Source organism: Paramisgurnus dabryanus, chromosome 19 (assembly GCF_030506205.2).
Source record: "Paramisgurnus dabryanus chromosome 19, PD_genome_1.1, whole genome shotgun sequence".
Lineage (NCBI taxonomy): Eukaryota > Metazoa > Chordata > Actinopteri > Cypriniformes > Cobitidae > Paramisgurnus > Paramisgurnus dabryanus.
The window spans coordinates 27,765,096-27,788,762 of record NC_133355.1 but is presented as its reverse complement, the minus strand read 5'-3'; the positions used below and the strand labels follow the sequence as shown (position 1 = coordinate 27,788,762).

General features: G+C 39.6%; 1 protein-coding gene across 3 annotated transcripts in view; it reads left to right on the top strand.

The window, feature by feature from the left end:
- Nucleotides 1–10,819, top strand: part of LOC135784994 (uncharacterized) — a 242,196-nt gene extending 231,377 nt beyond the window's left edge. For all 3 annotated transcript variants that reach the window (XM_065294575.1, XM_065294573.1, XM_065294574.1), the window contains exon 3: nucleotides 7,773–10,819. In XM_065294575.1, the coding sequence (XP_065150647.1) occupies nucleotides 7,773–9,280 (1,508 nt within the window). In that variant the 3' untranslated portion in view covers nucleotides 9,281–10,819. The remainder of the gene's footprint in view (nucleotides 1–7,772) is intronic.
- The last annotated feature ends 12,848 nt before the right edge of the window (nucleotides 10,820–23,667 follow it).

Here is a 23,667-nt window from a genome sequence, read left to right as displayed (position 1 = left end):
TTATAGCTGAAATATCAGACAAGTAAACTGACAACAGTTTTGCATATGTATAAAGTTAGAAATCTCCTAAGATGGTCTGAGGACATTGACAGTTTACACTTACATAAAAATGATTTTAGACAAAACTCATGTTTTCTTACGTTGTCATGTCACGTGTGTTTTGTGAGAATCACTTCCATCATACAGTACAGTATACAGCGAATCAGATGTCAATCATCGATGGATTTTCTTCAATCTGTGCTACAATGCTTCTGGAGGTTGCACGCGTTTAACTGTGTCTGACGATGGACGAACAGGTCGCGTGTATGTAATGGCGAGAACATGTGTGAAGTTTTGCTTTTAGTTAAAAGATTGGTAAATTAATTCCCACGTCACCCAACACTGGTTATATTCTGCGTGTTTCTACATAGGTTACGAGTAAAACGGCTTCGGACGATTCTGTTTTTGCAGCGATCTGAACAATTCATTCAAACTGATTCGCGAACCAATTTAAAACGTTTGGCCCATTCGCTTTATAAAGAATCGACTCAAAAGACTCATTTATTTTCAACACTTTGTAAGGAATCGACTCAAACGAGTCATTAATTCGCGAATGCGCCAGAAACACAAGATAGCAATTTAAAAATATAATACAACTTTCGTAATTAGTTAAAATACAGTAACGAAGGAACGCTGCATAGTGTAAACGGAGTAAAAGTACAATTAATTTTTTTCCACCTCGGAAGGGCAACTTGAGTCGAGAAGGGCATATGGGCAGTTGCCCGGGCAACCTGAGCAACCCCCCTGTGCACGTCCCTGCTCATAAGCCTTGAAAAGTGAAGCCTCTGGCTCTTTGATCGCCCCCTGGTGGCTGGCTGCAGTACAAGTCATAAACCCCGCCCTCTCCATTCAAACGAATGGGACTCTGCTCCAAATAAAAAAATATTTACACTTCCAATAAAAGTTTCCGAAAGATGGTTTTGGTCCTTTCAAGTAGTTGTTATCAAGCTGATATATATGTTCAAGTGTTCATTTTTGTGGTAAGTTTCATTTTAGCTAGTAATTTGATGCTATAGAAACGGGGAGTGTCATTATGATTGGCCTGGTTGAATTGGTCGCGCCAGTGTTTGGGCGGAAGTTTGATACCGCGGCTCCGCCTCTGGCTCCACGGACGATTCCTTCTGCGCATGCCTTGGTTTCAAACTGACGTTTTTACGTAACATGGTGGGGACCCTGATCGGAGGTGCATCCAAGCGTCACAGAGTTTCTGCGTGCTTCTCCATGTCGCGTACTTGCTGTGACGGGCGGGCTCGCGCAGAGCGCGTGTATGTGCGCGTGAGTCGCATTAACCCGTATCGATATGATAGGCATTGTCCAATACCGTATCGCGCCGGGGACCCATATCGAAAAATCACCTAAATCCAAAATATACCGCCCAGCCCTAGTCTAGCTTCACGTTTCGGACTTACCACAATAACGAGCCAACTAGCAACAAGTCATTTATTGAAATAACCAGCCCCAACCGAATAGCATTTAAATAAACAAAATTACTCACCATAGAACAACGTTGTGCACTTCATCAACAGCCACACCAATGAGACGCTCCTGGTAAACATCTGTTTGAAGCATATCTCTCCACTTTTTAACACCTACAAGCAATTCAGAAGAACCAAATGCCAGCAGCAATTTTTTTTTACTCCACTAACTCTTGGATGTCTTTAAGAGAGTATATGCTGTGAACTTTGCCTATTTTTGAGAATCATGATCATGATAACTGGTCATTATTATCCACGTGAACACGACTGATTCTCTTCCACAATGGAGAGTCAGAGCTTTGTTTTCCATGGACCGAAACTAATTGTGACACTCGTGTCTCCTGGAAATCAGGTTTGTTTCAACAAATCAAAAAAACTTCGACATTCCCACAGGGTTTCCAGGAAAGTGTACGATAAACATCAGACAGTTAGCCAACATTCTGTGGGCGTGACACCTGAGGCTGAGACTAAATGAAATCTAACCTAGCTTACACGACATTGTAAACAAACAGTCCATGTGGAGAAGTGAATGAGTGGAGCAGTGTTGGAACATAAAATCTGGAGAGTTAACAACGCAAATGTGACTAAACAATAGGAGTGAACCGATAAATGCCGATATACACACTAATAATACGTGGCCGATAACTATTCTGAATTGCACAGCCGATAATATTCACAGCTATTTCATGTAACTTTTAATCTGTAAGTCCTTATAGATCAAATCATTGAATCACTGTTAGTTGGTTTATAACATGCATTTGAAAAAGCAACACTCGTCAAACACAATCATCATACATATTCTTTATCATCATAAAAATACTTGAAAAAGTTTAAAGAACAGCAATATAAATATATCCTTAAAGGAACACGCCCACATTTTGGGAATTTAGCTTATATACTGTATCCCCCAGAGTTAGATAAGTCCATACATACCTTTCTCATCTCCGTGTGTGCTATAACTTTGTCTGACGGAGCTCCCGCTAGCTTAGCTTAGCACAAAGACTGGAAGTGAATGGCTCCAGCTAGCAAACTACTCCCAATAAGTGACAAAATAACGCAAAGATTTTCCTATTTATGTGTTGTGATTTTGTATAGTCACACCGTGTACAAATAACAAGATCATATGAGACACAGTCATCTTTTAACAGTATACATCCTGGGAACTATATTTTCAGAAGGCGAAGCACTGCTACTTGGGCAGAGTGATTTGCTCGCAGCACCCGAGAAGCCCCCTGTGAGGAGCAGAGAGTTCGGTCAGAGTTGTGTTTTTGAATGTAACGGCATTATACCGTAATTCATTGAGAAGCATAGCAAGCATCATCGGCCGATATATCGGTGCACCCCTACTTAACAACATTTAAATCATCAATCCAGTTTATGACTTCATCTGGAGGTACTTCATCTGATGGTTTTTCGTATAATTCACTAGCTGTCTTCAGTTCCTATTTCAACTTTTACCACGGGCTGTTTAAATACTCGATTCTGATTGGCTGGAAGGTGTGCATAAAAACTGTTTAATGCACAAGTAGTTTCAGTCAGTTTGATTACAGTTCGAAATTAATCCGTCACTTTAAACATTACACTTGCGTGAGGGTTCTCTACACTTAAGTAAGAGACACATATGTTTATTTTGGTAGGCTAAATTGATGATTTTTGCATATCGTTTAATTTGTATGGTGAATATAAGAGAATGTGTGGAGAGAGAGAGAGAGAGAGAGAGAGAGAGAGAATGTGTGCGCGAGTTACCTGTGAGTGTCTCTTCTTTAAAACCCTTGTCAAAAAATCCTATAGGATTTTAATAAGAATACTGTACAAGCAGGGTTCCCCAAATCTTACCCTGCAGGGCCAGAGCACTGCAGAGTTTAGCTTCAACCCTGATCAAACACACCTGAGCAAGCTAATCAAGGTCTTCATGATCACTAGAAAACACAGGTGGGTACGTTTGATTAGGGTTGGACCTAAACTCTGTAGTGCACTGGGCCCGGTTGCATAAAGCACCTTAACTTTTTCCCTTAAGTATGACACTTAAGGGGTAAATTCCCCTTAACTACTGTAAGAGAATAATTAAAGTGTTTTGCATATAATCCCTTAAATGGTTCTCTTAGGTAAAAGTATTCGTAAAGTGTTTCATGGCAGCGACCCCGGTTTGTTGTTATAAAATACTATTGTTGCCATGGAGACGCAACAGAAAAAACTTAAGGGTTTTTCTGCAACACCCTTAATTTTAAGGGAAACATAAGGGTGAACTTGAGGGGAAATTACACTAAAGGTGCTTTATGCAACCGGGCCCTGGCCCTCCAGGGTAAGATTTGGGGAACCCTGCTGTACAGGAATCCAATTAGAATTTCTATCATATTTTGGAACCAATCCTATAGGATTCTAGGGATGCACGTTATATCGGCCGACATATCGTTATCGGCCGATAACTGCTTATTTTTTATATTATCGGTTATCGGTCTGATAGCAAAATTAGGCCGATAAATGATGCATTATTTTTTTATTGAACCACTTCACTTGCTCATTGCTGGCCATGTGGAGTTTTGATTGGTGCTTTCTGTGACATAGCACGAAGATGACACGTGTTGCGGGCTTAAGAAGAGTATGCTAGTCTAGCGCAAAGACAAGATGTCCGCGGTCTGAGTGTTTTTCATTGGGAAATTAATATGAATATTTATCGGCCTATATATATTAGTGTTGGGCGATATGCCCCATTTTGAGATCGTCCTATCGTCAGCCTGTGAGATCGCCGATACACGATAGTATCGGGGGGCGGGGCAGTAGTTTACTCATTTATTTATTTGTTCATTTATGACAAGACTTGATTGGTGGAAAAAAGAACAAGAGCAACACCGTCATGAATGCATCTTTCTTAAAATGGATGCCATTAATCCGAGCGCGTCATTAAAGCCCAGACGCTCTTTGCGTGCCAGAGAGCGAGAACAGGACATGCGCTAGTTTTAACCCTCTGTACGCTAACAACCTCTCTAGTGCAAGGAAATGTCAGAGATAGGGCTGCTCAATTATGGGAAAAATCATAATCCTGATTATTTAACACGATTACTTAATGACTGTAAAAACATGCACCTGCGCGCACACACACGCAGCGCACATACAAATAATTAAATGCATTTGTTTAGTACTGTTGCAGAAGGCTACACATGTCAAGCAGTGGTGCTCTCAGAGATGCCTTTTTAAACACACTGGTCCACCGGAACGCGATCATATTTTAAACACGAGGGATGTATTGCTAAAACTCATTGAAATGCATATCATAAACAGGATTACTATCTGACTTCAAGTTCAGACAGAGCGCAGCTCTCTGCACGTACGCGAGAGTGGCGCCAATATGCAGCGGGTTATATTTTAAACAAAAGGAATAGTTTGCCTCAGCTCGCATGAAACGCATTAAACCGCACAAATACATAAGGATTACTACTTTAGTTTATGTTTAGACTTCGGACAGATGCGAGAGCGCGTGCATGTGAGACAGAGGAAAGCGTAGCTGCTCATCCACTCGCTGGATTTAGGTGCTAGAACGAGTCCGAGACACGCGCATTAAGTCCATCTGCGTGCAAGAAGGAATTCTCTCTCTACAAGCTCTCCGCGTAAAGTGAAGCACAAACCCTCATGCGAGTAAAAGCATGCAAAACTATGATGATGATGATAGTAATAACAACCATTCGCCAACTATCGTCATGACTATCGCCATGAAAGCCTACACGATAGTATCGTCTATCAGCACAACACTTATATATATATATATATCGGTATCGGCCAAAATTTCCATATTGGTGCATCCCTATAGGATTCCATTAGAAAGAAATTCTACAGGATTCCATTAGAAAATCCTATAGGATTCCATTAGAAAGAAATTCTACAGGATTCCATTAGAAAATCCTATAGGATTCCATTAGAAAAAAATCCTAGTCTACGACAAAGATTAAGTCCATACGAAAAAGACAACTAAATGGGCAGTTAACACTTTCAGTGACTTTTTGCGCCAAAGACAATTGTGATTTCGAGATCTACTCTGCTTCTCTTTTAAATGAGACATTGCGGGAGTTTTATGCCTCTGTTCAATCTACCACTGGACGCGAATACATTGTTGCAAGTTTGATGTGCCACAAAGCAGGTATAAACCATCACATTATCACTTATGATGTTGTATTTTGTAAAGACTTCAAGTCAAGCAATGCCGTCTATACCTGCTCTGAGACATATCAAACTTGCAACACTGTATTCCCGTCCAGCGGTAGATTGAACAGAGACATAAAACTCCCGCAATGTCTCATTTAAGGGCGCACTCACACTATCCAAATCAAACCGCGCACGGGCGCGTTTGACCCCCAAAGCCTGGTTTGTTTGACTAGTGTGATCGCTCCGTTCCGCGCCCGGGCGCAGATTGTTTAATCGCGCCGCGGCCGGGTTGGAGAGGTGGGCCGGAGCGCGCTTCACTTGGGCTCAGGCGCGGAAGGCTGTGGTGTGAGCGCAATCGCGCCTGAGCGCGATTCAAAAGGTGAAGACGTCAGTTGTGCGACCACTCACCTTCATCTGCCTCCATAAAAACCTTTTGATGCGCGCAGTGGGGTTACGTGAATGTCCGAACTGCGCACGTGACAGATCAACTAAGCAATATGATGACATGTGAGAGGGCTGTCTGTAATCACGCACCAAACGACTCCGAATAAAAAACACAGACTTATCATTACGGTGGGTTCCAGTGTTAAGAGAGCGCTTTACTTCCTGCTTTTTCAAAACAATCGCATCTTAATGACGAAAGCTCGCCCAGACTCGGATCGATAAGAAGTACAGTGTGAGTGCGTGCACCTGGGTGAGTAGGGAGGGGTGACAATCGCGCTGGGGCATGGTTTGGTTTGGTTTGGATAATGTGAGTGCGCTCTAAAAGAGAAGCAGAGTAGATCTCGAAATCACAATTGTTCTGTCTTTGGCACAAAGTCACAGAAAGTGTTAACTGTTCAAACAGACACTGTTAAAGGTTCTCTAAGCGAATTCACACGTTTTAGACCATAAACATTTTTTGTTACATACAGCAAACATCTCTTTAACTATCTGCTTGCTTCCTGTCCGCTGATCAAACTGTAAAAAAAACGCGATCTCTGTAGACAGCCCAGCCTCCACAAACTCCAATAATAACAAACTGGCCAAACCTACACCAGAAACCATAACAAAGTATTCTAACCAATAAACGCCAAGAAGGTTTTGGGGGTTGGGTTTGGGCGCGTTCATGAAAGCAAGGAAGGGAGGGGGAGGAGTTAACTATGCTTAGTTTGGTTGAAAACACATTTCAAAAATCAACACACAGATTCGCTTAGAATGCCTTTAACTGCCCATGTAGTTGTCTTTTCGTATTGACCTCATCTTTGTCATAGACTTTAAAGAAGAGATGCACACAGGTATCTCGCGCACGCATCTCACTCTCTCTCTCTGGTCCTTCTCTTTTAATTCTCTGTCTCTTTCTTTTAATAATGAATTTAAATAAATGTGATAATTTATTAAAATAAAAACAATCTGATGGCTCTACTTTATTAAAAGCGGATGGAGTGCTAACAATGTAACTTAAGAAAATAACCGTCATTTATACCCATCTGTTAAAAAATTACACTGTAAACATCAGTTACAGCTTTAACTTGTTTTTAACTTGTCAAATAACCGTGGTATAAGTGCTGTTAATGTCATACTTAACGTATAAGATAGGAAATAAACAGTGACACAAGGTTCTGTCAGTTTGTGTGATTACTTTGCTTATAGACGTCTGTAACAGACCTAAATCATCTCTGCTGCATAGTTGCATTTTTTCATAAACATGATTCCTGCACGATCTAATGTGTTGCATGGTAATCTACTTTCATGCATTGTGTGCAACATTTTTTGTCTCCCTCTTCGTGTTTTGTCCACTTTCCCGGTTTCTAAAAAATCTTAAGTCTCTTAAAAGTCCTCGTCCGTGCTCCTAACAATTTTGATCTTAAGACTTTTAAGAGTTAAGATGCTTTCTAAATTATTTTTTTCTTTAATTTTAAGAGTAAACACCCACATTTCTAAGAATTTTCTTAGAATTGCGTCACTAGGAGCTACTCTTTGCATTAAGATTCTTTATGAATACGGGCCCAGAGCGGCGGTAACAGATTTTATGCCTCAGAATTTCGATGCACGTGCCCGCGATGTCAGCACTGCTTTAAACAGCTTATTAAATGAGAGTGAAAAGAGAATGTTAATTGTATGCTATCATGTTTCTTTCAGATGTGAAGAGTGAGTCATGTTGTTATGGAGAAACGTCCTCAACATCAGAAGATCGACTGACAGCACAAACTCTTTCCTGCATCACCTGTAGAAAGACATTCAGCTCACAGAGACATTTAGAGAGACATGAGAGAAAACACACAGAACAGAAACTCAGCTTTACTACCTTACAAGAGAAGAAACTTCATCATTCAAAAGAGCACGAAGAGAAGAAGAAGAAGAAAAAGAAGAAGTTTCACTGTGAGCAGTGTGGGAAGGATTTTGTCTTATCTCATCTAAAAGTTCACATGAGGACACACAGTGGTGAATCGCCTTTCTATTGCACTGAATGTGGAAATTACTTCAGCACCAAACAAAGTCTTGGTGTTCATAAGAGAATTCACACAGGAGAAAAACCATACGAGTGTCCTCACTGTGAGATGAGATTCAGACAAAAAAGCTCCCTGAAGAAACATGTGTTTATACACACCAATGAGAGACCGTATCAGTGCAGTAAATGTGACAAAACCTTTAGGGATTCAGGTACATTAAAATCACACCAGTATATTCACTCTAAAGAGAAACTCTATCAATGTTCACACTGTGATAAAGGTTTCTGTTGTAAATCTAAACTTATATGCCACGAGAGGATTCACACTGGAGAGAAACCTCATCACTGTAGTATCTGCGGGAAGAGTTATTTTCGACGTTACATGTTAGTAAATCACCAGAGAATTCATACAGGCGAAAAACCTTACAAATGCTCTCAGTGTGAAAAGTCGTTTACTGAGTCAAGTAAATTAAATGTCCATGAGAAAATTCATAATGGAGAGAAACCTCATCACTGTAGTGTTTGTGGGAAGAGTTTTGGGCGGCGTGAACATTTAGTAAGGCATCAGAAAACTCATACAGGTGAAAAACCTTACAAATGCTCTCAGTGTGAGAAGACGTTTACTGGGTCAGGTTCCTTAAAAATCCATGAGAGAATTCACACCGGAGAGAAACCTTACGTCTGCTCACACTGTGGAATGAGTTTCACTGATCTTAGTACTTTTAAAGTTCATATGAGAATTCACACTGGAGAGAAACCTCATCACTGTAGTGTCTGTGGGAAGACTTTTAGGCAGCGTAAACATTTAATGATACACCAGAGAATTCATACAGGTGAAAAACCTTACAAATGCTCTCAGTGTGAGAAGACGTTTACTCAGTCAGGTGCCTTCAAAGCCCATGAGAGAATTCACACTGGAGAGAAACCTTATCACTGTAGTGTCTGTGGGAAGACGTTTAGGCTGCGTCAACATTTAGTAAAGCATCTGAGAATTCATACAGGTGAAAAACCTTACAAATGCTTTCAGTGTGAAAAGACGTTTAATCGGTCAAGTAAATTAAAAATCCATGAGAGACTTCATACAGGAGAGAAACCTTACGTCTGCTCGATCTGTGGAGAGAGATTCACTCAGTCTGGAAGTCTTCAGTATCATCAGAAGAAACACACTGAAGAACAAACTACAGTAAAATCATCATAGTACCTTAACCTTATGTACATTTGGGGACGTTTTAATCCACTATGGGGTGCTTTTGAGTCTTAATTTGGCCACAACTTTCTCTGTGTTTCAGTAAATGGAATAATTTTTTGGTGACAAATCTTATTGTAACGAACAGCAGATATCAGTATTTCAGGCCCCCACCAACTGCCTTTGAGAAGGGTGTGCTACGTTGAGACTGGATTTTGGTGGGTTAACACAAACAAATGTCCAGTTCCGTCAGATAAGGCTGCTCAGACAACTGACAGACATTTTTTAAGACTTAGGAAAAACAAGTTAAAGTTGTTTAACTTAATTTAAGTTAAAGTAACATAAGTTTATTTGATATCATTTTTGTTTTTCGAGTGTGTTGAATCATTTGTCAAGTCAATTTTATTTTTATAGCGTTCTTCACAATGGTTCATCAATCCAAAGCAGCTCTTCATAAAATTGAAATAAAGAAAACTATTTATCCTCATCATCATTATTATTATTATCTCCCACTGCTCTTCTGGTTGTTGAAGAATAGGGTGTACCCAATATCGCTAAAAATCAGCTCATCCTCACTGCTGGCTTAAATGCAATGTAAGTCACTATAGATAAAAGCATCTGCCTGATATGTAAATATAATTAAAAGACTAAGGGGCAGTTTCCCAAACAGAGTTTAGATTAATCCAGGACTAGGCTTATAATAGGACATTTAAGTAGTTTTACAAACAAACCTTACCTAAAACAATACTGATGTGCATGTTGAGATAAAACATTGGTATTGATATGTGTTAAGATATGTCAGTACAATACGTTTTTAAATTAAGGCAGCTCAAACATGCATTTTAATCTGGGACTAGAATAAGCCCTGTCCGGGAAACCGTCCATAAATGTCTCATTTGATAGATCTGAGTAGAAACATAATTTTTTTTTTTTTTGGTGTTTTTTCATGTTGTTATTACATTCTTCTTTTTTTATCATTAACCACCTAAGACATGGATGTCCATAAACGTGGACATAATTTTTTTGTTGCTTGCACCATAATACTTAATTCTGTCTAAATGGAACCTGTTGTACACAAATGTGGACAATTACACAGCTTCATGTTCAAAGAAAAATATTTAGTTATTATATTTTTTGGTTCTTTCCAACCCCAAATAGCTGGAAGAAATCTGAAAAAAAGACAAACCAAAGCTCGGGTCTTAGGAGGTTAATTAAATTGTCATTCATTTATTCATTTTAAAAATCATGTATTTTCTTTTTTTTCTTATTATTTTATATTATATTCAATTCATTTGATCTAGTTACCATATTCTACATTATTTTTCTTAATATTGTTTAAATCTTATGTTGACACTGCTGTATTGTCTTTTAATGATGATTTGAGTCTTCAGTGTTCTCAATTTAAAGGTTTTCACGAAAATGTGTTGAAACAGTACATTTCCACTTGCTATGTTTGGTAAAATAATATCTGCTAGATCTGCTTCTAGCCAGACAAAGTTAGTTTGATCATCGAAAATGTAACTAAGATTATTCAATAAACCACCTGCTGTATTTCATTTTCATTTAGTGATTTCCTGATGGGGAGAGATCTAGTTAAACTGGACTAAATTAAATAGAAATGGTTCATGAAGGCTTTGCACTAAAAGCTTAGGTTTGGTCTCATTTGAAACTTAACCCTTTGAAGTTTATTGTAAAGTCAAAACTAACTGATGTCATAATGAAAAATAGTTTTGAACAGTTTAATAAACATTCCTAGTAACTTAACAAAACCTACTGTATATTAAATATTTTTATGAAAATAAAGTTGAAATTTGTAAATGTTGTAATCTAGAAATGCACTGCAACTAAAGCCACAGGTCTGATCATGTTCTGTTTCAAATTTGAAGATTTTCCCCAGGGTCACATTAACACCTTTTAAGTCCATCTAATTGTTATTCTTTTGTCTTTATTACACTTAAATTTACACATGTACTTTATTGGCATTATTGTGTGTATCTACAATATTGCCAAAGCATTATACATAAAACAAGAAACAATAATAACTTATAATAATTTGTCTCTCCCCCTCCTCTCCACCTCTAATCTCATTCCTAAATTGTATATGAAATGCTACATTCTAGATGCACAACGAATCTTGTTTGATATCATCTTAAATGTCTTAGTGCAAGTGGTACAATGGTTTTACTCGTATAATAACAGAATTCAATGTTAAAGTGTAACAGTAAATTAAGGAAACTTCACTAAATGTTGAAACACACCTCGTACCTTAGAAATATAAACCAGTCTTAATCTATGTTGTATCTATAGCCCTTGTGTTGAATACTTTTACATAGTCATGGAACGAGTATAGGCTAGTTAATGCTATAGGCTATATATACATGCTATGGCAGGTGGCACCTTGGAGATTTTGGGGAAAAACTATTTAAATTTGGTTTGCATTTTAAGTTTGATTCTGTAGGGACAGACCACATATTTATTTCTTAAATGTGAAATCACTCGTGAATTGTTTTTAAAGCACTGCACAAAATGCAAGGATGCCTGAAAGAAAGCTGTAATGCATGCTCCACCTTGGGCCTTTCTGACTGGTCCACTGTTCGGTGTTTAAAGCGTAGCGCTGCAAAAGACAAGCACCAATCACGTCAATCTTGCTTGTGTTTATAAAGAAAAACAATTAAATTAATGTGAAGTGGAATAAAAAAACTGCCTTACCCTGGAGTTGATAGGCCTATTTCACAATATGGTGGCCGAGACCGGATGTAGGTAAAACACATTTCCGGTCGCGCCAACGCCGACTAGGATCTCATTCATTCATTCATTATCATAATCATAATGGACCGCCAACAGCTCATTTTTTCTCAGACATTAACTATTTTACCTAAAGTAAGAATAGCAGATGTTGTCCGTTTTGTTGATATTTTTCAGGGAGAGGTAAGAAGATCAAAATTAGATAAAGGGTAAAAAAAATGTTTAGCAATTTATTTTTGATTATCAAGGTAGGTATTATGCTAGGCAGTTATCATGGCAGAACATTCAATGTTGTTTTATGGATGATTTAAAAGTGTTCTTAATGAAAATAATTCAAAAAAACTTGTTAACTGTGTATTTGTGTGTGTGTGTTCAGTCCCAAACATTATTTCAGGGAAAATTGTTATTAGGGCCAGGTGTTATAGGTCGTAACAAAAGCGAGAGGAACCACATCAGCTTGAGGTAAATAATAAGTTACTGGATGTAATAATGAATTGTATGTTTTCTGATAAACAGATTGTTTCCAATGTATTACTTATATCAATGTATGTATTAAAAGAAGCTAAATACTTTTGTAATAACAGCACCAAATGCAGTTAGCATTAACATAACATAGCTTTTACATTATAACAGAGATGCTCACAAGTCTCTAAGCTCGAGTCCGGGTCAAGTCTGAAGTCTTTGAGCTCGAGTCCAAGTCAAGTCTGCAAGGAAATAGGACTGTAAATTCACAGAGGCAGAACCGTAAATTAACATTATCTTGCTGGCAACCAAGCTGCCAGTCGATTACTGTTAGTACTTTTAGCATGCAGTTTTTACAGGAATTTACAATGAAGTATTGTATCATCTTAGAGTCTATCATCTCTTGGTTTTCTTTGCCATAACAAACATGCATCATAAAGATACAGTTATAGCAACCAGACTGTAAACCAAGCCAAGAGCCCAACTAATAAAAACCGTGATCACCATAATGGTGACTAAAGAAAATGCTTGTAAAGTCTAGTAAACACCTGTTTGTTCTCAGTAAGAACTTTTGTAAATGTATAACAGAAATAAAGTCAAAGTGGTTTATAACTGAAGATGTTAATGGTGTTTGTGGAAATGTTTAATTCTCCTCTGGTGATATATGGAGAGATTTAATGTCTTGTGTTATTTTCAGTTGATGTTCATCTTTGTGTCTGTTAGTGTTTCTGCTCATGTCTTCTCTTTTTATTTATCTTTTCTTTAGTGATTCTGTTTATTAGCAACAGGTGTCCATCATTAGTGCTTCAGTACCTAAACTTATTGACTTGACTGCAGGTGGATCAATACATCAAACTAATGTAGGGAATAGTGAAAGAGGGTGTAGGGTGTGATTTGGGACGCAGTCTTTAACGGTGGACAGTGTACAAATCCTGACAAATCAGGAAATAACGGGACAATGTTGTGGAATCTCCATCGTCTTATTGTAAATTTACAATTGTGGACTGTAAACTGTATGATATCCCACAATGCATTGCATATTACGTTGTTTAACCGTGAAGATTTTACCGTAGAATTACAGCTATTTTTACAGTGTAGATTTACAGAGTGATGTCTAAATTTTTATTCTCTATGTATCTATTGTATGCCAGAGTGACACCAATAACCCTTTTCTATTGTCCAAGGCAAAAGCACACCATGGATGAGGAACCCAGGGGACCATTTTTATGCAGCAGGTGGCTGGCTGGTGGACCACCAGTATGCAAGCCATGGTCCACTGTGGTCCAAAGACCTGGGGCCTCTGCAGGATGGTGATTGCCAATTCCATGCATTCTTTGATGCTAAAAGAAATTGATGTTAAAAGAAATATTGTACTATTTATTATTTCTTCTAACTCAAACATACACATAACTTACATTTGTGCTGTCCGGTCTACTGGACCAGAGTATAATAATTGTAGGAGCTATGTACCATTGCTATGTAACTGTGTCCTCCTAACTGGTTTGTGTCTGTGCGACTGTATGTCTCTGTGTAAGTGTAGGTGTCTGTGTGTGTGAATAATGTCTTTATGCACCTGCTTTTCCATACAAAGTTACACAATTGTTACTTTTCAAGCACTCGCCTGTTCTGATTAAGTTCTAAGAAATAAGTACCAATAATGATAAAAAAATTTGCTGGACAAAGCACGTCCAGCAGCAGAAATTATTGTGCTGGATAGTCCCGTCTGCCTACGGAGGGAGGACTTTTGTAGCTTGGGGTTAAAGCAAAAGCTGACGCAATGTTTCACCATGTATTCAGGAATTATGGAATCCCGGAGGACATCGTCTCTGATCGTGGCACCCAGTTTACCTCACAGGTTTGGAAAGCTTTCTGTAATCAGCTCGATATAAATGTCAGCTTAACCTCTGGTTATCGCCCCCAGTCTAATGGACAAGTTGAAGGCCTGAATTAGGACATTGGTAGATTCCTGAGGTCCTACTGCAGTAGAGAACAGCATCGCTGGTCAGAGTTCCTTCCCTGGGCCGAGTACGCACAAAACTCACTGAGACACTCATCTACCAACCTCACCCCCTTTCAATGCGTACTCGGTTACCAACCACCTATGTTTCCCTGGTCGGGAGAACCAGTCCCTGCTGTCCCTGCTGTCAACGTTTGGATGAGGAAGATTGGTGAAGTTTGGGAAAGCGCCCATGTAAGACTCCAGAGAGCCATCAGGAACAGGAACTTCATGCTAACCGTCACAGACGTCCACACCCCCCGTATCAACCTGGTCAGAGGGTCTGGCTCTCGACACGGGATCTCAAGCTCCAGTTACCCTCCAAGAAGCTCAGTCCGAGGTACGTAGGACCTTTTAGAATAGTCAGACAAATTAATGATGTTACTTACCAATTGGAACTCCCTGTTAACTATAGAATTTCTCCTTCCTTTCATGTTTCCTTGCTAAAACCCTATCATGCGGAGTACGACCCCAACGCGGAGCCTCAAGAGCCACCTCCTCCTCTGGACGTAGCCGGGGAGCCGGCATACGCCGTCAGGGAGTTGCTAGACTCAGCTCCAGTCCAGTACCTGGTTGATTGGGAGGCCTACGGTCCTGAGGAAAGGTCCTGGGTAACCTCGGACGACATTCTTGACCCCAACCTCATCGAGGACTTCCATTGAGCCAGACCCGAAAGACCTACACCACGTCCACGAGGAAGACCCCGTAGAGCGCCAGGAGGCGCTCCTGGGGGGAGATTCTGTAACGTCCATAACGCCGCGCCACCAGAGGGAGCCCTCTCCGGAGTACTGACATGGCGCCGCCCTCTGCTTCTCGGTTCATTTTCTGTTTAGCCTAACTTAAGCTTCAAGCTGGCCTAGCCCTGGCGCGAAGTATTGCCAGTTTACCATGCATACCGAGCGTTTATTCTGAGGGTTATTCTGACTGCCTGTTTATGACCTTTTGCCTGTTTACCCGTTTACTGTTTTTGGATTACCTTCTGTATCTGTTTGCCTGGATTGGACTGCCTATTGTTATTGACCTGCCTGCCTGTGTCAGTTTACCCGCACACCTCACGATTTGGATTTGTTTGTTGGATTGGTTTGTATTAATAAACATCCGCAAATGGATCCCGCTGTATCTGCGTCCTCCTTACAAGTGTTTGTTTACACGCTGTTTGGTACTGTATATCATTTTGATCACTTTGTTTATGAATTGAGAGCAGTGTTTGATTTTGAACACAGGAAAGAGAGTGTGTGTGCGAGAGAGAGAGAGAGAGAGAGAGAGAGAGAGAGAGAGAGAGAGAGAGAGAGAGAGAGAGAGACTTGACTTTTGATCCCCTTTATTACAAAAACGAGGTTCAATTAAATATTAAATAGAGTTAAGAGCATTGTGGTTAAAAAGACAACTATGCAAAACAACAAAATACAATAACAACAACAACAAGATATCACAGTTAAATGTACATTTGCAAACAACCATTGATGTCAGTTTCACATATGCACTGATTGAATCCCCAGATATAATTAAAAGTCTCTAGGTCTTTAACCAGATTATAATAGGCATATTCCACTTTTAACCTTGATTTAATTAAACCTTTTAGAATTGCCATCACATCAGTTGACCCATCATTATTAATCTTACTTTTGCGTGAGACCCAAATTCCCATTTTTGCTTGGCCAAATAAAAACTTAAGTAAAACATGGATCTGTTTTCTGTTCTTATTATATTTTGGCCCATAAATGAAAAGTGTAGGTGAAAATGTTTCTCCTAAAACTGCACACCATTCTTCCAATTGAGAAAGCAATGGCCCAAGCCTCCCACATTGAAAAAATAAATGAAAAACTGTTTCAGTAGTTCCGCAAAACGGACAACCCTCCTGTACTTGGGGATCAATGTGTGCTCTATGTCTGTTTGTAGCTATTAACCCATGCACAATTCTCCACTGAAGGTCTCCAGACCTTTTTTCAATTGGAGGTTTGTACAGGGTCCTCCAGCTACCTTTGGGGGAAGAACCTGGTCCTAAGAACTCCTGCCATTTCGATTCCTTTATCCCTTCCAGGCTACGAATGTGTGAAACTTTCACACAAGTGATGTACAGTGCCTTTTCCCTGCTTGGCTAAAAAGGTCCAGTTCAGGTATTTTAAAAGTCAGCAAGGCCCCCTCTTTTTCTTCAAAATCTTCTATGGCAGGGGATATCCTTAGTTCAGGGAAAACAGAACTCATATCCTCATGAGTAGCATCCAATGAGCATTTAAATACGCTGATAAACAATCCTGGATCTCCTTCACCAGCCTTTGCACCAGACGAATTGATCTGAACCCCAGCTTAGATGCCAAAATTTCAACCGTCATCCACCCTTCCAATGTCAATAAATGTCCAATTTTTGTGATTTTTGCAGATACTAGAGCATTCTTCATTGAGGATGTTTTTAAAATCTCTAAGTCAAAAATAGAATTGTTCAGCAAAGGTTCTTCTTTAGACCAAAGTCCTTGCAACTCCATAGTGTCCCTTGTGATACTTAACGTCCTCCAGGCTTTCAGCACTGAATAGTAAAAAGAAGTCAGTCCAGACAAGTTAGCGTTTTGTATATCCATAAGAAAGAAATGTTTGTCTAGCCCCATCCCTCCTGCTCTCCTGAGGAGGGCACAAGCAACTCCAGACCAGCTTACATCTGTTCCATATAGAAGTCTTTTAGCTGTTTGGAGTCTGAAAGTCTTTATTCTACTTCTGATATCCACTAATCCATGTCCACCTTCTTGTCTAGGCAAAAACAACACAGGTGCTTTTACCCAGTGCTGTCCAGTCCAGAAAAAGTCTATTAAACGTTTCTGAATTCTTGATACCAAGTCTTCAGGCGGTTCCAGGATGATCATTTTATGCCATAGGGATGAGGCTACAAGGTTGTTGCAGACCAAAGCTCTTCCCCTATACGATAACTGGGGTAGCAGCCAAAGCCAGTGAGACAATCGAGCACACACCTTCTCCACCAAGCCCTCCCAATTCTGTCTCATATAGTCCTCCTTCCCTAAAAACACCCCTAAATACTTAAAACCAGCTCTTCCCCATTGTAAGTTACCTGGAAGGTTTGGAATATTGTGGTCTAAGCCACACCACAAAGCGGCACTTTTGGCCCAGTTTACTTTGGCAGAAGAAGCTTTACCATAACTCATTAAAATCTCTTTTACAACCTGAACATCCTTATCATTTCTTAAAACAACAGAAATATCATCGGCATATGCTGAAACTTTTATACAGTCATTAGAGCTTAACTCTTGCACCTTCAATCCCATTAATTTCTCTCTTAATTTGCATAGAAGAGGTTCAATAGCTAAACTGTAAAGCTGACCAGAGAGTGGGCACCCTTGTCGTATTCCCCTCTGCACCTCAACAGGGACACTAAGGCCACCTGCTATCTTTACCATACATGTGCCCTCATTATACAACAACTTTATCATATTTATAAAATTCTCCCCAAAACCAAAAGCCTCCAATACTTTAAAAAGATACTCATGATCTACGCGATCAAAGGCTTTTTCTTGGTCGAGTGATAAAATTCCCACATTAATATTGTTACCCAAAGCATAATCAATCACATCACGCATTAAATGCAAATTGTCAGAGATACATCTGTCTTTTATACAATAGGACTGATCCTTATGTATAAGTTTATACAGTATTTTGTTTAGTCTATTAGCGAGACACTTTGATAAAAGTTTATATTCGGAACACAGAATAGCCACAGGTCTCCAGCTCTTTAACAGTGTAAGATCACCTTTTTTCGGTAGTAAAGTTAAGATTGCCCGTTGGGTAAAAAACCTGTACGGATACATTCCTGCAGCACTTCAAAGAGATCCGTTCCAATTATTGACCAAAAATGTTAATAAAACTCGCCAGGAAGACCATCAATACCTGGGGTACGACCTGAAGAAAGTCCCGCTACCGCAGTACTTAGTTCCCCAAATGTAATCCAGCTTCTAAACCTTGTTTATCATCGTCAGTTAAACTGGGAAGATCTTGTAAGAGTTCATTTTGGATTTGAATATCTATGTCCTCAGCTGAATATAAATGGGAATAAAAGTCCACAGCTAATCTTCGCATTTCCATAGGATCAGATGTGCATTGTCCATTGTTGTTTTTCAGACTAAACATTTGATTCACTTGTTCATTCTTGCGTTCCAAGTTGAAAAAAAAAGAAGTGGGACCGTCCATATCTTTTAGTGATAAAAATCTATTTCTCACCAGAGTTCTTTTGACTTTTTCGTTTAAAGGCACACAAGGCAAGTCTGAGTATTATCTCTCTACTAGCTCCCCCTAGTGTCTGGGAGTAAATGCGTTCTATATCTAAGACTATACGAGACTGAAGGACACCGGGTCGGATACAGCGAACTTGCAAGTGGGGTATTCTTCCTACAGACGGTAGGGGCGGGCGAGAGAGTCTTCATTCGTCATGTAATGAGTCATTTAACGATATACCGACTTACGAAGATGATTTATTAACATAAAAATGCTGCCTTGTGTCCCTTTAAAACCAAGCTCAATTTCAGTCTTTTTTCAGTCCACTCATGTGTATTCACAGAAAGATCTCCCATCATGTTCTTTTCAATCTCAATGATTTCTCTTTCAAGACATGCTAAAGTCCGTTTCAAACACACATTTGAGTAAGATGTATACTGCATACAGAATTCTCTTATGTGAACTTTCCCAACTTCCCACCAAAGGGTAATGTTATCATATCTTTCTTTCTCAATTTTCCAAGTTTCCCATAAATGTTTAAAAGAATCACAGAAATCCTTGTCTTGGAATAGTTTAACATTAAAGTGCCAGTACGCACTTTTTTTTCTTAACAGTCATATTACAATCGACAGTGATTAGTTTGTGATCAGTAAAAGGTGTAGGGACAATAGCTGTATGTACAGCTCTACTTTTCATATTTTTTGATAAATACAATCTGTCAAGGCGTGCTGCTGAAATAATTCCATCATGAACCTTTACCCAAGTGTATTGTTTTACCAAGGGATTGTTTTCTCTCCATATGTCAGTAAAATTAAAAGTTTTAATAACATTTGCTAGTACTGTGGGTGACTGAAAATGGGGTTCTTCTCCGTTTCTATCCAGTACAGAGTTAAGTGTACAGTTCCAGTCCCCACCTAGAAATATTAACTCACTTTCTTGTTGTTGTCTTAAAAATACATTCAGCTTATTAAAAATGTGTATTCTGTCAGCCCCTATATTAGGTGCATATATGTTCACAAACACAAATAAAACCCCATTTAAATCGACCTTAACTGCTAAACATCTTCCTGGTTCAATTTCTTTTTTATAAAGAACTTTAGCTTTTGTGGCTGGGGAAAATAGAATTGCAGTTCCTGCACATTCATTCCTCCACCACATTTTCAAGTCAACTTCATTATTTACGTCACTGTGAGTTTCTTGTAGGGAAATCACATCAAGGTTTTTCAACCTGATAAATTCTAGAATCGTGTCAGCCTTTCTCCTATCCCTCATCCCATTAACATTTAGAGATCCCACATGTAAGGTTTCCATAAGGGGAAAAGAGAGGAGAAAAAGAACAATCAAGAAGAAAAGTGTATTGCCCATTATTATTAATTAAATTTTCCTTTCTTCGCTTTCCCTTTTCCAGTTTTACATATTTTCCGTATATCACTTAAATGCTTCTTCAGTCTAAAACGTTTCTGCTGTGATAATTCGTCATAGCTGCAACTTTTTCTTGCCCATGTAACAGAGGAGATAAATTTATCCAAATCTGGAAAAAATTCTCTCACTTCTGTAGTTTTACCTTTGGTCTCATCTAAAAAAGCATTAATTTGAGCCACACTATACAAATCTTCTGTCACCACTTAGACATCTCTGACCCTTCAGACCACTGCCCATCATCTCTCATGCTATCCTCAGTACATTGAGACAGTCCATCTAAATCATCTACTGAGTATTGCTCTCCTGTTTGTACATCAGTTTGAGTTACAGTCTCATTTTCATTAACATCATCAACTATATCATTTGTATGCATAGCAACAGCAACACTACATCCAGCCTGGTCTCTACTGTCAGTCTCATCATCCACACCAGCATCGCTTTCACTCACCTCGTTGTGCCCGTAGACTTCCTCTAAAGACCTTTTGCTTTGCTTCTTTGTTGCTTGTTTGTTTTGTGTTACTGTATTCTCCACAGCATCAATAGTGTCGTTATGATGAGATGGTCCGCTTTCAGTTATGTTGGCAGGCAATTGTTGTTCATCATTCACTTTCTTATTGGGGCACGAAAAGCGTTTATGGCCTATATGTCCGCATTCAAAGCACCTCAAATTATCTGTACTTGCATACACCATATACGAATCATCTCCGTGATTTACACGGAACGAAATCTCCAATGTGCGTTCTGAAGAAGTCAGGAACATTAGTACTTGTCGCCTGAACGTCATAACGTGTTTAAGATCCGTACTTTTCCATCCTAAAGGGATGTTTCTGACAGGGCTTGCGATCTTGCCATATCGAGTTAATTCTTTAACGATAGTATCATTTGATACAAAAGGCGGTACGTTTGAAATAGTGACTTTAGTCAATGGAGCCGATAGAGGAGTCACGGGCACAAACGTTTCCTTAATCCACAAACCATTTTCAGTTACTTGGCTTACTAACTGCTCTGATGTTAAAAACACGACAACAGCTTTATTCATTCATGATGCTGAGAGAATATTGTCATATCCGACAATTTCCCCCACCACCACGAGTACATCTTCCACACTGACGCCAAGTTCAGGCACACACCTGCACCTATTACGCAGAGACATGTCTGAGGCCATATCGGCACGCGGCTCGCGACACACAGCCACGAGCCTAACCGTGCTTAATAACCAGTTACTGTTAAAACTATTGATTCTAATCCAGAAAGGGAAAAAAATTTGAAAATACTTCCAGAAAACAACCTTGAAATCCTACGCTCAATCTTACCAGCACGCTCCGCTCGCCCCACTACACACACATGCGCAGAGAGAGAGAGAGAGAGAGAGAGAGAGAGAGAGAGAGAGAGAGAGAGAGAGAGAGAGAGAGAGAGAGAGAGGGATTTCATACACCTTTATTATACATATACTTTAATAGTTCGCCTGCGCGTTCAGATCTTAATGATTAATGGTTAACAAACTTGGCTTGCTGTCCTCAAAGGGAGCTCTGCAGCTGAGCTCTGAACTTCCAGAGAGAGCGAACCTGAGGCCGGGGCTCGAGCCCCAAGTTCAACCCCCCTTGCAACAGAAATGCACAGAGGAAGAAAGATAGCAGTGAAGGAGGAGATGGGGAGGAGGAGGGATGCCAGAAAAAATGCAGCTGGACCCGGAGGCCGAAAGGCTGCCTTATATACGCCCATGATGATGATTGACAAACCTAAATGTTTAGAACCTATGTTTAGAACTACAATTCAGTAGTCCGCCTGCGCGTTCAGATCTTAATGATTAATGGTAAACAAACTTGGCTTGCTGTCCTCGAAGGGAGCTCTGCAGCTGAGCTCTGAACCTTCAGAGAGAGCAAACCTGAGGCCGGGGCTCGAGCCCCAAGTTCAACCCCCAAAAAAGGAATGTTTGAGGGACAGCAAGCAGGGCAGGTGCCTGCAAGTAATTAAGTTGTGTAAGATTAGTATTAAAATCCTCAAAACCCCCCTCAAAAATAGGTAGAATATCATCAATATTACGACTTATGACTTCTGCGGAAGTTAATAGAAAGCGCGTGACCTGGGGCTCCTGCGGGAGCGATGGAGATTCACTAATGCATTAGTGCAAGCGTGAGGAAATCACTGCTAAAACAATGAGCAAAGTTGTACAAAACAATGTGATGCAAAATTTCGGCTTATGACTTCTGCGGAAGTTAACGGAAAGCGCGCGACAAGGGGCTCCTGCGGGAGTGATAGTGATTTACTAATGCAATTGTACGAGCGTGAGGAAATCACTGCTAAGGCAATGAGCAAAGTTGTACAAAATAATGCGGTGCGAAATTTCGGCTTATGGCTTCTGTGGAAGTTAACGGAAAGCTTTATTAGCACTCTTCCAGACCTGTCCCAAATGAAACATGTAGCAGACAACTGTGACGATCTAGACACTGTAATAGAAAACCTGAACAATGTCTGCTCTAACACATTGGATGCCGTTGCGCCCATTCGAAAAAAGAGAATCAAAGAAAAACCACCAGCTCCATGGTATGACCATCACACTGCAGCACTTAAAAAGGTAGCTAGAAAAATGAAAAGAAATTATAGAAGCACAAAGTTAGAGGTATGGCATTCAGCATGGAAAGAGAGTGTTCAACACTATAGACAGGCTATAAAAATCGCCAGATCTACGTATCTCAGCAATCTTATTAAAGAAAATCATAATAACCCTTGTTTCCTCTTTAGCACAGTTGCGAAACTGACTAGAAACAAAGAACAAACAGAATCCAATTGTAAACTCCAACACAATAGTAATGACTTCATGAACTTCTTTACTAAGATAATTAGGACTATTAGGGAAAATATCGTAGCTACGCAAGCAGCCACCACCCTACCCAATAGTACATTTAACACTAGATTACCATGTGAACATCTTGAGTCATTTAAAGCTACTACAATAGAAGAGCTGTCTAAATTAGTAACGTCATCCAAATCATCTTCCTGTATATTAGACCCCGTTCCCACAAAATTACTCAAAGAGGTTTTCCCTGTAGTATCAAACCCAGTACTAAATATCTTTAACTCATCACTAGAATTAGGCTACGTTCCAACAGCTTTCAAACTAGCAGTTATTAGACCGCTCATTAAAAAAACCACACCTTGACCAGGGAGATCTTAATAACTTTAGACCAATCTCAAACCTCCCTTTTCTTTCTAAAATATTAGAAAAAGTAGTGGCAAGCCAGCTACTCACATTCTTAGCAAATAATAGTACGTATGAAAAGTTCCAATCAGGATTCAGGCCCCACCATAGCACAGAGACAGCGCTGCTTAGAGTTACAAATGACCTCCTCTTAACATCTGATCGTGGTGAAATCTCACTCCTATAGTATTAGACCTTAGTGCAGCCTTTGACACAATAGATCACACAATCTTACTCAATAGGTTAGAAAACAATGTTGGCATCAGTGGTCAGGCGTTAGCCTGGTTCAGATTGTATCTAACCAATCGCTATCACTTTGTTTATGTAAATGATGAGGAGTCATATCACTCCCTGGTTAAA